This window comes from Cucurbita pepo, unplaced genomic scaffold, assembly GCF_002806865.2.
Source record: "Cucurbita pepo subsp. pepo cultivar mu-cu-16 unplaced genomic scaffold, ASM280686v2 Cp4.1_scaffold000241, whole genome shotgun sequence".
In the NCBI taxonomy this organism is placed as follows: Eukaryota; Viridiplantae; Streptophyta; class Magnoliopsida; order Cucurbitales; family Cucurbitaceae; genus Cucurbita; species Cucurbita pepo.
The window spans coordinates 28,180-45,275 of NW_019646495.1; the positions used below are offsets into that span (position 1 = coordinate 28,180).

Consider the following 17,096-nt stretch of genomic DNA (forward strand, 5'->3'; position numbering starts at 1 on the left):
ATCATACATATTCCTAACGGGGTTATGTTTCCATGCAGTTTACCGTATTTCATGTCATACAATTCATGCTGTTTACATTCAAATGTTCCATACAATCATGTCATAATCATTCAAGAATAATATATCGTCACATGCATAACATATCGCATCAAACTAAGCAGCATACATAGCATACATTCACGTTCACATGATTACGTACTTAAGCACAACCAACTAGCATACAATTTAATGACACGTGCGAATTCACGGGCACGTGCCAACAAACAGCAATTAACACGTAACCTACGATGGGTGAGCCACTTACCTGGTTAGCTTAAGTCGTTGTCACGTATATATCCTTAATAAAAGTTCGATTCCGTCCTTTGAAATTCAAGTCAACCTATGTGAGCCTATGACATCAGTTTCAAGTTTGAACTCTATCAAATTATTTCTCTAGTTTACGTGTTAAAATTCTGATATTTCCTATTAGACAAAATTTAATGAAGTTTCATGCCCTCTAATATTTAGTGTTTTATTTTTAAATTCTGATAAACACATCTTCCCTCCTCACTCTTTGTAATCATTTTACTTCTGTAAATAGATTTTGGTAAACCTTTTCAATTCTGTAAATAAGATGTTCCTCTAATTCTATATTTATTTTGTAAACAGATATTTGGTTGGTTAATTTTAATCGATTGTTTGGCTACTATGTTACCGATTTATGGATCTGCCAACTAAAATTTTATTGATTCTAGCCTTATTTCCTATAACTTCGGATGCTAACAAAAAAAATCTAATTAATTGAATATGGGATCTTATTATTACATGATCTAGTAAAATATGAAGGAAGATTTGATCCTAAATTGAATATGAGATCTTATTATTACATGATCTAGTAAAATTTGAAGGAAGATTTGATCCTAAATTGATTTCTTATAACCATAACTATAAAGGAAAAAGGAAATATAGATAGGATTTTACCGTAATAACGGACAAAAATCTTTCCAGTAGATCTGCATCGTATGCTTGTTGAAACACCATTCTACTTTTTCCCAAATCTGACATTTTTTTATGTTTATTTTTGGATGAACTGTGATATGGTGGGGTTGAGGAAAAGGATACTGTTGGGACTAGAGGTAAGTGGAGAGAGGTGGGTAAATTTTATTTTTATTTTTATTTTTAAATAATCCTTTTTAGTTATTTAATTATGAATTATTATTATTTTTATTATTTTGATATATATATTTGTTTTGTAAATGAGAACGTGTTACCTAACGGGTCCATATAAATTTATGACAAGAATACAAAATATCTAAATGTCACTCTTGTTCATCCGGTCCATCACATTGTACTTTAAAATATGCTTTAGAGGTCATGGTTAATGATGTCTCTCCTGAGTTGTTTTTGAAAATAACTAAAATACTATTAACAATGAATAAAACAATGGACATCCCAATATAACTATAATATGTTTCTATCGATCTGATCCATGAGAGTAGTTGACAATTGAACCAAACACAAAATTCTCATATTTACAAAATGGATTCATTTTCAACACTTGCATTGTCTCTCCTAATGTCATTGTTCTTCGCTATCCTATTTACTACCATCAACGGATCAATCTTCCAAAATTCAAAAGTTACCGTAAACTTAACAAATGTTTTAAAAAGTCACAATTAACTCATCGTTCACTACAAATCTGGCGATGATGACTTGGGAGTCCACCAGCTACCACTTTTTGTTAGCTACGCTTTCAGTTTTCGACCAAACTTCTGGGGCACATCACAGTTTTATTGTAGCTTCCAATGGCCTAACTCGTCGCATTACTTTGATATCTACAAGGATGATAGAGATAGAACTAGATGCAACAATACAATGTGTTTTTGGCTTGTGGGAGAAAAAGGTACCTGTATGTTCAACTATAAAGCCAAATTGTATAATATTTGCTACGTATGGCCGCCTAAATGAATATAAAGAACTGATATATCCATGAATTGAAAGGTTGATTATGATATTATAATAAATCGATATGCATACTTATTTTTTTTTTCTTTAAAATTTGATATCATGTTTTAGTTTTAATGAATTATAATATTAAGATTACTTTTTTTATTAATTTCTTCCGATTTGATTAAAATTATTTGAAGATGTCTCCGCAATGTGGTAGAGATAAGCTGAGTTTAAGTCCCTCTCGTTGGCTTAGCTCAAGTAGTCTTCAATTATCTTCTAGAATTGTTATTCTTTGAGAAATGAGCATGCACTCGAACACCAACTCTTAAAGAAAAAAAAGTACAATAAGATGTTTTTCAACAAAAAAAAAAAAAAATAATAATAAATAATAATAATAGATATAATTACGCTCGGTTATTGAAAATTTCCTATCATTTTTTCAAACATAAACCAAACTCAATTATGGTAATAATACAAAACGAAAGTGACCCTATTATAGCGCTATTTGCTGGTTTTTCAAAGAAGCAGCCTATTATGACTCTCTCAACTACAGAAACAAAGTTTGTAGTAGCAGCATGCTCGTGCCAAGCAATTTAGTTAAGAAAGATGCTTGAAATTCTTTATCATTATCTATTTTGATAATTTGTCAACGGTCAAGATGTCTAAAAATTCAGTGTTGCATGGAGGGAGTAAGCACATCAATGTTCGATTTCATTTCTTGCGTGATTTATGTAAAGAAGGTACTATTGAACTCAATTTTTGTCAAAGTGATGAACAAATCATAGACCTACTCACACAAAGCCCTTGAAACAACCATTGTTCGAGAAACATAGAAGAAAGATATCAAAGTGCAGAATCCAAGATATGGTTCAAGAAGATGAAGTGAGGTCCTAAACTTATTTCTAAAAAATTCAATTCACGGGAGGGTGTTGAAGGGTTACTTGCCTATAAATGTATAGGTACATGTATCTACAAGTACATGGAGGTTCATTCGTTTATGTTTAATTAGGTACGAGGTTTTGATTTATACATGAATCATATTTAAATAAGTACATGATCTTTGGATCATGAATGGTATCGGAGAATTTCACATATTACCTATCTATACATATGTTGACATTGGTGGAAAATGTAGAAAAATATTTTAGCATCTTTCTCGTAATAAAACGATCTCTTTTCCCAAAAGTTCCACCAAATTTATCTGCTGTCATCAACCCGAGACAAAGCTATGATACGAGGCAGTCTTGTTATAATAATAACTATACAATGTTTACGACAATAGTAGAAGACCTCTTCAGTTATACAACTCTTAGGCATCGTATTCTTGGAGGAATGCACATGTTTTTTAATATTTTTCTCTCCGTTATAATTTTATTAGTTATAGGGAGTATGTATACTATATAGTATACATATTCAATTATTTCTTGAATCTAGATAAATTCTCGTGTGTATGGTCGAGTTTGTTTGATTTATTTTTATATGGATTAATGAATTATTTTGAATGATGTCAAATCAATATTCAAAACAATTGAAATGAATTATTTTGATTGGTTACTAAATTCATTTATTATATTTCTATCTTTAAAGGGAGAGAAGAAAATAAATTAAAAAGTAAAGAGATTACATTTAATCAATAGAAAAAAGTAGGCAAATGGACAATAACTTGACTCGTGATTAGAGATAAAATTTGATAGAACCTAAAAGTAGTGGGAAAATAATCCATTTTTACTTACCTTTAATAAGTGTTATGATTCGATCCGAATATCGTTAAAAATATATTCTTTTATACGTTTAAGAAATTATAAAATATCTGTACAATATGAAACACGAGTGTACATGAATTAGGTTAGGCTGGAGAAATCTTTTAGATCAATTCAAAATTTTAGGTTAGTTAAGTTTGTGATTTGAGCAACCCGAACATAGTTCTCAACTCGACCAAACCCAACTCAAAAATAAAGGGTTGGATTCAATTGTCGGATTTTGTTTGTAATTATTTAAAAATATCATAGACAATACATATCAATTTAATAACTAAAATCTCATAAACCTCAAATATCAAATATTCAAGAGTAATAATGTATCACTGACATCAATTACAAATGTCAAATATTCTCGATTTTTAAGTTGACTCAATCAAAATAAAGTGTCCGAATTAGTCAGATTATTAGGTTAAAATTGTTCTTTCCGTTTAGATGTCAAAAGTATAAAGACTAAATTGACATAACCCGACAAATTTAAGGTCAAACCCAAAAAACGATAACTATAAAGAGAAACGATGATGAGCAATAAAAGAAAAAGGCGTAGAACATTGGGTAGAGCTACACTTAAATCAATCAATATCATCACACAACCAATGAGTGAACACATTACCTTACATTTTTGTTAAAACATTGAATCAATTCAATGAAAACAAAGAAATGGGTATTGGTTTAGGCCTATGGATGAGCTAACCAAACTCTTTAGCCACACAATAATTCATTTTTTCATGTTTTTTTTTTTTCCTTTTAGCCAAACCTACCATATACCTTTAGACCCATTCTACTTTTTCTAGTTTCTTTGTGATTAAAAATAAATAAATTAAATAATCTTTTTTTTTTTTCATGTATTTATTTGAAATAAGAAAAAAAAAATGACAANATCTTTAAAAAAAAAAAAAAAAAAAAAAAAAGATTATGAATGTGAGGGGGAGAATCTAGAAAATATATTTAATATATTTTTATAATATTATAAAAATATAATAAACTTATTGATAGAAATGTGCTAACCTAATTGATTGAGACGTTGTATTCAATAGTAGCAGAGTTAAATTATAAGTTTAGTCTCTTAATTTTTAGATTTCTATTTATTTGGTTTAGAAATTTCGAGGTACTCTACTCTTTCTTATGTGCCATGAGTGTTGGAGATGGTGCTCGTGATGATTCATGTGTAGCTAGTGGAGTTGAAGTTGTATACTCTAATGCTATCGTTTTGGTTTACTACTCTTGAACGCAAATGTGAGTGAATCGGTTGAGTTTCACGGACCCTCATATTTTGAGTCACTGTTTGTCGAGTCGAGAATAATGGTATTTAGTAAGTTCTTGACTTTTAATTTTGTGTCAAATAAATTTGTTTTCCACCTTCTGATAAGCATGGAACTTGAAATGGATAAAAATTTAATAGGTCAAGTCATTCCGTTCAATCTTGTCTCTACTTGGATCAAGGTCTCTTATGTTCAACGTCACATCCCAATTCTCATCTTGGTTTCCAATTGACATGGCCTTCATGTTATGATGTCATCTTAAGTTATGGGTTGTCATCATCCATCATAGCTCACTCGACTTTTCCATCAAGAATGAGTCCAAGTGTCATTCATAACATTGGGACATCCCGAATATCCATCTATACGGGTTCTATCAAGGTATTGGACCCTCTCATGTCCATGCCATATTATTTACGGACTTTGTACCAGATAGTGGACACATGGGTTATGACACATCCGAGCCGTTCAAAACTGTCCTTTAAAAACTCATTTCAAAAGAAGTTGTCCAAGACACTCATCTCTCAATGCTCGCTCTCACTGAGACTAACACATGTGCCACAAGGTAACTCGCTTAGGCCACATGGCCTAGGGATGGGGGAGAGCTAATACCATGCCTCCCTTAAGTCCCTTTAGGTACATTTTGAGACATTTTCAATATGGCAGGTGTGGATATGATTTTGGAAAACAGTCATACAATGTCGCGGAACATTTGTCTTGTATTCGATTGACACCAAATTCTGCGAGCTTTCATAGTTCATATGTAAGAACTTAACTCCAAAACCCGGACTTTTGAGGTTAAGGTCTAGAGCCCTACTTGACTCTTCAACAAGTCTATCTTTGACACTCTTATCTACAAGTTGTCTCTATCTTGCTTATGTCTCGTCTTTTCTTCAATGTCCACTTTATATGGTGTGTTTGATGATGCCCCATCCTCCTCAGTCGCATTATGACACTTATCTATCTTAGCCCTCGTGTGGCCAGATGGATGCCACTTGAGAATCGCTGCTTTGCTTGCCTCAATATGAGGGGCACAACCTACTCTCTTCATAGTATGATTGTGACACCCTATGGCCCCTATACCTGTCGTGTTTTATGATTGTATGACATGTACTATGTTATGTATATGCTATGATATATGTTATGTTGCGTACAAGTTATGCTATGATATCAGATATATTATGAAAGGATTATGTTATTCCATGGAACCATGTTATGCTATCGATGTTATTTGTTGCATGAATCTTCATGTACCACGTCATGTAAACTATGTTAATAAGTATGCCCTATGCTTATGAGATATTTAAAAACTATATATTGTTAACAATTAATCGTTAACAATATGACAATAATTAAGTAGGTATGTCTCATAAGAATGCTATATCAAGAAAAGAATGGAAATGTAACAAGCATCATGAATATTTGTCATGTTTTAATGTTACGGGACTTCACACCTTTTCCATGACACATGCATCAGGATACTTCTCCATTATGTTTAGTACAGACGTGTGCCTTACGATATTTATGTTTGCCATGATATTATGCAAGTCCTTTCTCTCTGTGGCGTACGATAGCATGAGCATTCGCTAGCCCGACGAATCAGGCCTAAGAATATGTATACGAGCGCTAGTAGGTCCATTTGGGCATGTGTGCATCGTTGTATGGAAGTACTATATATACAACCCTACTCAAACTTGAAAGTAGAGTCCAAGGTCATGCCATGATATTTTTACGAAAAGATAGGTACCACCTTGATTGCTTGTTTTTGCATTTCCTGACCCAACAGTGGAGATACTTACTGAGTATTTTTAAATACTCAAGCCACGTGCTACTTAATTCTAGGTAAAGGTAAGACACTCCAATACGAATGATGATACCGTTGTGAAGGCCATGGTCATGCCATGATATTTGCTCATTTTCTCCCCACAAAGTTGTAGGATCAAGTCTCATCAAACGACTTTAAGGGTGGAGAGAGAATTTTATAAATTACAGAAGAGGTTCGAATTCTTACCCGATAATTCATTTCTTCAAATTCCCCCAACACAGATCTTATCAACCTTCGACTCCTTCACCCAACATATTTAACCTAAAAAAAAAAAACTAATGGTATAAGTTTAGGTCTAAATGGGTTCTTCACATCTAGCCATGTGTTCCACGTTAGTTGGAGAGAAGAACGAAACATTCTTTATAAGGTGCGAAAATCTCTCCCTAGTAGACGCGTTTTAAAAACTGGAGGGGAAATCCGAAAATGAAAACACAAAGAGGACAATATCTACGAGAAGTGGGGTTAGGCTATTACAAACAATGTTTCAAACTTTGGTTCATTTGAAAAAAATTGTTCCTAATCTTCTTCTACCGCTGTCGTTTCAAGAATTAACTCTTGAGGCCGACCCATTTGATTTTGCCTACTCTTTTTAACCACACCTAACATCCGTTTCTACTTAATATTAGTTAGTCGACTTATCTTTCACTCATAACTTATATAAATGGCCAAACTCAATCACTCAATCACTAAACTTAAACCAAATCAAGGTACTAAAATATCAATCTAATCGATATTGATTAATTTAGTTGATGCATTATTGATTAGAGAGAGGTTTGAAACGTAAATAAATAAAGAGAAAGCACATGAATAATGTATAGATTGTCAAAGGAATGGTGGATTTGATTTGTATGTGGGAAAGTGGACAAAAGATATTTGGGAGACTAAGATACATAATGCGAGTGAACACACTCTTGAAGAAGTCCAAACAACATAAAGAAATCAATGAGATTATCATTATAATGGCTGAGGTCACTTCCCACTAATTTATTTGTGCAAATAAAAAGTGTTCTTTGTGACATGTTGGTTGGGTAACCTTTTTAATATGTATATACATCTTTTAAAATATTGTTATTTTCTTTAATCATTTTCTAAATATTATAAAAAAAAAATAAAAAACAAGCAAATTTCATGTGGAATAAAATTGTTATTATATACTTTTTCATGTGGCACATGAAGTTAAGAACATTTAATAATCTTAAAAAAGATTCATGAACTTGAATGTTCGTGTAAACATGGTAAAAACATAATTAAAATAAGAAAGAAAACTTCTTCCATCAAAATTTAAAGATGAAAGGCTACTAATCTACTTTAATAATGGAACCATGACGTAAGTACGTAACACTCTCTAGTATGACTTTATTCCATAGTCTCTTCAGCTGGTGTCATCATCTGTATATAAGGTCGTTGTCTTTCCCGAAAAAAAAAATAATAGACATAGGATGAGTACTAAAAAATACTCAATAAGTGATCCCATTGAGGTCGAAAAATGCAAACAAATGCCACATTTTCATGACTAGTGGGCCCTATTTTCCATGATTGTTTCTTAAGCTCTACTTTTTTTATGGGTAAAGTTGGATGCATAGTATTTCTCTACACATGATTATCGCATGCACTTGTGAACCTAATAAGAGGGCTCGTATACACACCCCTAAGTCAACTTATTTTTGTATAATGATGCTTGAGTAAAGGAGGAACACATGAATAGAATTGACGAAAAAAAAATATTATTATGGAATAAAGAGAAGAAAAATGGGAGATATAGAATTGATTAAACTATCTTTTATTGTCGGTATAATTCAAGCAACCGAATAATATTGACAATCTGACCACGTAACTTGGTTTTTAAGAATAAGAATTATAGAAGATAGACTATAGACAAAGAATTGAATTTTGAAATATCATAGGTCAAGAAAGCAAAGAATACTCCAACCTAAAATAATTCCATCAAATTCTTTCAAATAATCGTTTATATTTTTTTTTTTTTCAGAAAACAATAGTAATAATAGAAAATGAGATCTTTAATGATATATATATACATACTACATGAAGTCTAACACATGGACTCCTGTAAAATGTAGAAAATTGAACTTGAAATTAATGTCATGATTTGACATAGATTGACTTCGATACAGAGGACAAAATCAAACTTTCACCAATTATAAATTGGTGAGATCCGTGTAAGCTAATTAAGTAAGTGACCTTACTATGGAATATGCTAGAAATGATATGAGTTACAATTTATGATTGTTTGAGATGACGTACGATGATACATACGATATTTATGACGTATGAACTGTTTCGTGTGATGTCGTAAGCTAGTTATATGATGATGTATGTGTTGTTTTGTGTAATGTCGTACACTAGTTATATGATGATGTATGATGATGTATGAGTTATGATGTATGAGCTCTAATGTATGAGCTATGATGATGTATGATAACGTATGTGTGTTATAGGATGATGTATGATGTATGATGTACTTGATGTACTCGATGCACTTGATGGCTTTACGATAACTATGATGTCTTGCATGACATTTACCTTAATATGATAATATTTTCCTAATTAAGCATGTTGTATGATGATGAATGACATATTGCATCAGGTCGATATTTCGACCTAGGATACAACCCTAGGAGTATGAAAATGATATTAATATAAATATCTAACGAGCATGTGTTACTAAACGTAATAAAGAGATGAGACTAAGGTTCTGTCAGAAAAGATGTTAAGATGAGAATTAGAAGGACCTCATGCATATTGTGTGTACATAAGCATAGGGATATTTCCCTTTATGATGAATGCGGAAGCGCATAGTATGATGATGAGTGTGTTCATGGGGACCATGACACTAGGGGTTTCGTTGACCTCCGAACGTCGCTATAGACAGCTAGCTTGACCAGAGAGGGTCCAAGGGGTGTGCAAGCCGTCTTAAGATTCATACTCGTATGTGTGGGTCGTGTGTAGGGAAGTACTACACATCCATAGTAGTCCAGACTGGACGCCACCCTTAGTATGAGATAAGATAGAGATAGGTCCCTAGAGCATAATTGCATGTGATTGCATTTTAGCATGACTCCTATAGTGGGTTCACAAACTGAGTATTCTTCAAAATACTCAAGTCGTGTGCCACATCATTTTTCAGGTAAAGGCAAGACACCCATGTATGGATGACGGTGACATTGCGAGCAGAGACCATGGCACGTGCATAGGGTAAACTCATATTTAAATTTATATTCTTAGGTTAGAATAGGTTATTTTGCCTTTCATTGATTTAAATTATTTTGTACTTGTTTTTATTTTCTTTAAATTTTAGTATTTCACATTAAACACGCAAGACCATGACTATGTTTTCCACTGATATAAGATGTTTTAAATGTTTTAAACATACTCAGAGTTGCTAGTGAAAATATAACTCTTAAAAGAAAACTTCATCTAGTATAAATGTCGAAAATATTTAAACATCATCGCTTAGGAAAACACAGTCACCGTCTTACGTGTTTAAATACGAAATACTGAAATTTAGAGAAAATAAAAACAAATACAAAATAATTTAAAACGATGAAATGCAAAACAACATATTCTAACCTACGAATAGGAATTTAAATATTAGTCTACCCTATGTACGTGCTACAGTCTCTGCTTGCGATGCTGCCGTCATCCATACATGGGAGCCTTGCCTTTACCAAAAAAAGAAAAGTGATGTGGCACACGGCATGAGTATCTCGAAGACTACTCAGGGAGTGACTCCACTATAGGAGTCATGCTAATGCAAACACATGCAATCATGCTCTTGGGAAATATCTCTATCTCATCTAGGGGTGGCCTCCAGTCTCGGACTACTATGGATGTGTAGTACTTCCCTACGCCTGACCCACACATGCGAGTGTGAATCACTAGGGGGCTCGCACACCCCTTGGACCCTCTCTGGTCAAACTACTATGTAGCAACGTCTGGAGGTCAATGGAACCCCTAGTGTCATGCTCCCCATGAACACCCTCATCATCATACTATGTGCGTCCACACTCATCATCTCTAGAGGAAGTATCCCTATGCTTATGAACATACAACATGGATGAGGTCCCACTAATTTCCATCTTATCATCTCTTCCGACACAACCCTCTAGTCTTATCTCTTTGTTACATTAAATAACACATTCTCATTAGATATCTATATTAATATCATTTTTATGCCAATAGGATTTTGTCCTAGATCGATCTATCGACATGATGCAATATGGCATACATCATCATATACTAGTATACGACATCATATAATACAGCTCATATATCATCATATACTAGTATACGGCATCATACGATACAACTCATGCATCATCATAGCTCATACATCATAAATTGTAACTCATACAATTTTTAGTCTATCCTATAGTAAAGCCACTCACTTGGTTGACCTTAGCCAAATTTCTAGATCCAAATTTGCTTGCTTTCATCCTTCGAATTCATTCTACATCATAGCTCATACATCATAAATTGTAACTCATACAATTTTTAGTCTATCCTATAGTAAAGCCACTCACTTGGTTGACCTTAGCCAAATTTCTAGATCCAAATTTGCTTGCTTTCATCCTTCGAATTCATTCTACATCATAGCTCATACATCATAAATTGTAACTCATACAATTTCTAGTCTATCCTATAGTAAAGCCACTCACTTGGTTGACCTTAGCCAAATTTCTAGATCCAAATTTGCTTGCTTTCATCCTTCGAATTCGTTCTTACGAGTTTTCACCTATTTTAAATATAAACTTAATTGACTTAATAAAAAAAATCAAATTTCATGTTTTCATTATTTTTATATTATGTTTGGTAATAAAACTTAAATTAAAAAAATAGTCAATATTATATTAGGTTTGATTTTTTTTTTCTTCATAAGGTAACTTTTGATACGAGATGAGAGATGTATTTTAGGAAAGATGAAAAGAGAGGTGGTCAATTGTTATTTATTTATTTTTACCGTTGTTAGAAGTACAATTTTCTTTACCGTATTATTCTTATTTTATTTAACTTTTTTACGGTTGTTAGAAGAACAATTTCCAAACGTGAGGAACGTTGTACGTTCCCTCCCGTTGGCCAATTATAAAGCCCCCTTTTGCCAATACCTTCTCTTCTTCTCCACTCCATTTTGTCACATTTCTTTTCACCTTTTTTTTCTTTAAAAAAAATAATAATAATTTAATGGCAACCTTTACTTTACTCCTTTAATTTTTCCCCCAAAATCAAATCACATCTTTAAAAATTCACACAAAATAATTAGCCATAGAGATCTTAACTATCTTAGGCAAGTGGGGGACAAAAGAAAAAGTTGGTTTACTAAAGAAAATCAATATTCCACAATATCTTTTTTCCCTTTCTATTCATTATTTTTTAAATTAACCTAAACATATAATTCTCCGACCCAAATAAAAGTTATTCTTAATTCGAGTAGACCATGTGTGAGAATCCCACATTGGTTGCACAGGAGAACGAAACACCCTGATATGAACCACGACCGAGGAATTTTCATACCTCAAGGTCTAATTACAAGGACGAGAGCCAAGAAGCTATAACAAACCTTGTAAGGGTGTGAAAACCTTCCCCTCGCAAACGTGTTTTAAAGCCTTGAGGGAAATCTCGAAAGGAAAAACCTAGAGAAGACAGTATCTGCTAGCGGTGGACTTGGACCGTTACAAATGGTATCTCAGAGCCAAACGCCGGACAGTGTGCCAGCAAGGAGGCTGTTCCTTGAAGAAGGGTGAATTTGGTGGGGGTCCCACATCGATTGGATAAAGGAACGAGTGTCAGCGAGGACACTGGCCCCGAAGGGGGGTGGATTGTGAGAATTCCACATTGATTGAGGAATAGAACGAAACACCCTTTATAAGGGTGTGGAAACCTTTCCCTCGCGTTTTAAAGCTTTGAGAGGAAGTTCAGAGAGGAAGTTTAGAGAGGACAATATCTGCTAATGGCGGACTTGGGACGTTACAAATGATATTAGAACCAGACACTGGACGATGTGCCAGCGACGAGGTTGTTCCTCGAAGAAGGGTGAATTTGGTGGGGGTCCCACATCGATTGGATAAAGGAACGAGTGTCAGCGAGGACACTGGCCCCGAAGGGGGGTGGATTGTGAGAATTCCACATTGATTGAGGAATAGAACGAAACACCCTTTATAAGGGTATGAAAACCTTTCACTCGCAGATGACTTTTAAAGCCTTGAGAGTAAGTCCGAAAGGGAAAGCCCAAAGAAGACAATATCTGCTAGCGTCGGGGGTGGATAGTGAGAATTCCACATTGATTGAGGAGGAGAACGAAACATCCTTTACAAGGGTATGAAAATTTTTCCCTCAAGGACGTGTTTTAAAACCTTGAGGAGAAGCTCAAGAGGGAAAGCCCAAGGAAGACAATATCTTCTAGCGGTAGATTTAGACCATTCCACCATGCCATGAATCAAGTCAAATGAAAATGTACAAAATATTCTCAATTCAATTATTCGAGTAGTATCATTTGTTTTATAAACGTTAATCGAGTATATAATCATTATTGGTTGTTTTTTGGTAAGGTATTAAATTAGCATTTTCCATGAGGAATCTTTATGGGAAAAAGAAAAGAAAGGGAAATAAAGTTGAGAAAATAAAGGAAAAGTAAAAAGAATATCTGCATATGAACGAAAATAAAGAATGTATAATGGTTGGCTTTAGAGTCAATTTCTCCTCAAAGTTTCTCCAAAATGCAAGGCATCTCCACAAACCTTATGCCATTCTATTGTGGCTTTCTCTACCAAAAATCTTCATTTTCAATCCAACATCTTACATTTCAAACTATTAAACTATCCTTGTGCCCCATTTCTAGAGTTGACATGACTTGAAAAGTTTCGTGTCAAGTTCGGTGTATTCGGTATCTTTTGAAAATGGAGCTAACGTGCATGAATAGGAGCAATCCCAAGGATAGGATAGCTATGAATAGCTTAAGTTAATTGAGAGTTATTACCTATACCAACAACGTGTATCTTTGTAATGAACCGATTTTTTCTACTATAATAAAGTTTCTACTACATGCATGACGTGATTAATGCGTGTGGAAAACATCCCTTTAAAATATTTCATAAAGGTGCCATGAACTTGTTATTCAAAACAAAAACTTTTAAACATTGTAATCATAAGTAGCTTATGATTAGCAAAGCGGGAGATAAATGTCATAAAGTAAATTAAATAAACAAGCTCTTGAACTAACCTAAGGGCTATTGAAAAGACATGAATGAGGCTACCCTAACATTGGCTCCATGATCTTCATCGTGACATCGTCATCTATATATGGGTGTCTTATCTTTACCTAAAAAATAAAATTAGCACGTAACTTAAGTATTTTAATAAATACTCAATAAGTAATTTCAACGTTGGGGCCGAGAATCACAAACACATGCGATATGGTGGGATTTATCATTTTAAAAACAATATGACATGACATTAGGCGGTTTTTTAGTTTGGGTAAGGTTGGATGAGTAGTACTTCTCTACACACTATCCACGCACACGCACATGGACTCACTAGGATGACTCACGTACCCCATAAGCTTGGCTCGTCGGGCTAACACTTGCTAATGAGTTGTCGGACACTACAGAGAAAAATGGCCCACATAATGGAGAATTATCCCGATGCATATGACACACAAAAATGCATGAGGTCTCCATAACTTAAAATCAAGACATAAATTTACGATGCAAGACAAACTTCCATTCATTTATAACATAATGAATCTATGAATATGCATACGTAATTCCTGTCACGTCTTTCTAAAGTTCGAGAAAATCGTTATAAACTTTCTAAAGTTCGTGAACTAAATCAAACCTAATTAAGAGCATCGAAATAAAAAAGTATACGTAAAATGTAAAGGTGTAGGCAATATTTGTGTTATATAATATAACCATGTGAAGAATATGGTAAATTTCCAACTTTTTAATATGATTTTTTATATATACAAAATTAGTATAATTTGTGANAGGGTAAAAGTGTTATTCCATATAATTATTAGAATAAAAAAAACATAAAATCACAAATTATACTAATTTTGTATATATAAAAAATCATATTAAAAAGTTGGAAATTTACCATATTCTTCACATGGTTATATTATATAACTAAACAAGATTAAAAATGAATATAATAATTTATTTTTGAGTTATAATTGTTGTTATTGGTAATTTAAAATAAGGGGAAATGGGTAAGCATCCAATGTGGCTTTTGTGTACAACTTTAACCAACATGATTATGGGACTTTAAAACCATATTCATTAATGATTGGCGAGCAATTCCAATGCCCATCTTCATGTACTCCAGGTATTTACTTCCTTCACCTTCTTAATTACACTTTTTAATTAACTCTAAATTAATTAATTAAATACTCCTAAATCTTCCAAATTTTTTAATTCTAAAGGCATTTTTTTTTTTTTTTTTTTTTTTTTTTTTAAAAAACCCTTTGACCAAAAAGCCCCCATCACCTTTGTATAAAATCTAGTCAGAGAATACCGAAAGAGACTATCAATGAGTTAAAATGTATCGTTTTCATTCGAATGTAATCTCAATTTATTCATGTATTTATTTATTTGGTCGGGTATATAAATAATATTTTAATAAAATAACTTACCTAAAGAAGAAAAAAAGTATATAAATATATATATATATATATATATATATAAGTTGTCCAAGCAAGCAAGCAAGCTCCACAAGCTTCTTCACTGTAATTCCCTCTTTTTTTTCTTTTTTCTTTTTTCTTTTGGGCAGAGAGAATAATACAAAAAGCAGAATTTAANAAAAAAAAAAAAAAAAAAAAAAAAAAAAAAAAAAAAAAAAACTCAAGCGGGAAAAATGGTATGAGGATAATCGGAGTGCCATTGGAGGTCGTCGTGATCTCCGGAGAAGTGCCATGACGACGACGACGAAGACGACGAGGAATAATCAAAATCCAACAAGAACCCATCGTTGATTCCTCGTACAACAAGATCCGGCAGATCAAACCATGTCTCTTCTTCCTCACACGACGTCGTTTCCGAGGGACTTGATTCGGTGGGGTTTGGCTGGTGTTTGAGGGCGGCGGCTTGTGCGGCGGCGGCCTGAATGTCCTTGGCGGAAAGGGAGGCTGGGCGGGGGAGTTGGTGTTTGATTTGAGGGAAATTGAGGAAGGCGCGGTGGCCTTTGATGGCGAGTGCAGCCACGTCGTGTGCACGCGCTGCCATCTCGGCCGTGGGGTATGTTCCGAGCCATATTCTTGATTTCTTCCTTGGCTCTCTTATTTCCGACACCCATTTCCCCCATGCTCTCAGGCGAACTCCTCTGAATTTGGGGGTTGATTCTTCGGTTAAGGTCCTCCGCCTTTTCCGGCAGGTTACGGCGGAGGAAACGGCGGCGGAATGGTGGGAGGTTGTGGTCATTTTGAAGATGTGGAGTGGAGGGATTTGTTTGTTGTTTAGGGAGAGGGACAGTGAGTGTGTGTGTGTTGTTGTTGTTGTGTTGGTCTTTTATGTTTATTTTTTTAATTTTAAATATAATTTTTGTAATTATGATGTGGAATATTTTATTTATTTTTAAAATTTTAAATTGTGGTGGGGTATAATGGTGCATATGAATATAGAAGAGTAGAGGACAGCTCAGCAGCTGGGTTTGTTTGCCATGTGGGCACTACTTGTCATAATATATAATACATTTACAAATAAGCTTATTCCCTTATTATTTGGATTCCCTTTCATTTCACTTTTTTACCTCCATCATTGTCCTCCAAATTCTCATTATTTACCACGTAACACTTACAAATTTTATAATTAATGTTTCCTTCTCCTCCTCAATTGAGGTAAGATTTCACAATTCACTTCTCTTCAAGGTCTAGCGTCCTCATTAGCACTCGTTCTCCTCTCTAATCGATGTGAGATCTCACAATTCACTCACCTTTGGAGTCTAGCGTCCTCGCCGTCACTTGTTCCTCTCTCTAATTGATGTGGGATCTCACAATCCACCACCTTCAAGTCCCAACTTCCTCGCTACCACTCTATGTCCACCCCATTGGGACTCAACGTCCTTGTTGGTACACTGCTTGATGCTTGGAGCTTAGGGTTCTCGCTCTCGCAATTTCAAATCTATAGCAATCATCATTACAAAAGTTACAGATTTTTTTTTTAATTTGTATTCAACCATCTTTAAAAGAGATCTATTTAACTGCAGGGTCAGGGCATCGAAGAGATCTGCCTTGAATGAAGTGAAGAATTTTTGTTAGAATAGAAAACAAGAAGAGGAAGTGGAGAGATATTTTTACCCGTTTGCTAAATGGGGTTGGAG

At 33.9% G+C, this 17,096-nt stretch overlaps 1 protein-coding gene across 1 annotated transcript; it reads right to left on the minus strand.

Moving 5' to 3' along the window:
- Positions 1-15,586: 15,586 nt before the first annotated feature.
- On the minus strand, positions 15,587-16,256 carry LOC111784603 (ethylene-responsive transcription factor ERF039-like). The gene has a single exon (XM_023665255.1). It carries the CDS (start codon positions 16,196-16,198, stop codon positions 15,623-15,625), a length of 576 nt encoding a protein of 191 aa, XP_023521023.1. The 5' UTR covers positions 16,199-16,256; the 3' UTR covers positions 15,587-15,622.
- Between the last annotated feature and the right edge of the window lie 840 nt (positions 16,257-17,096).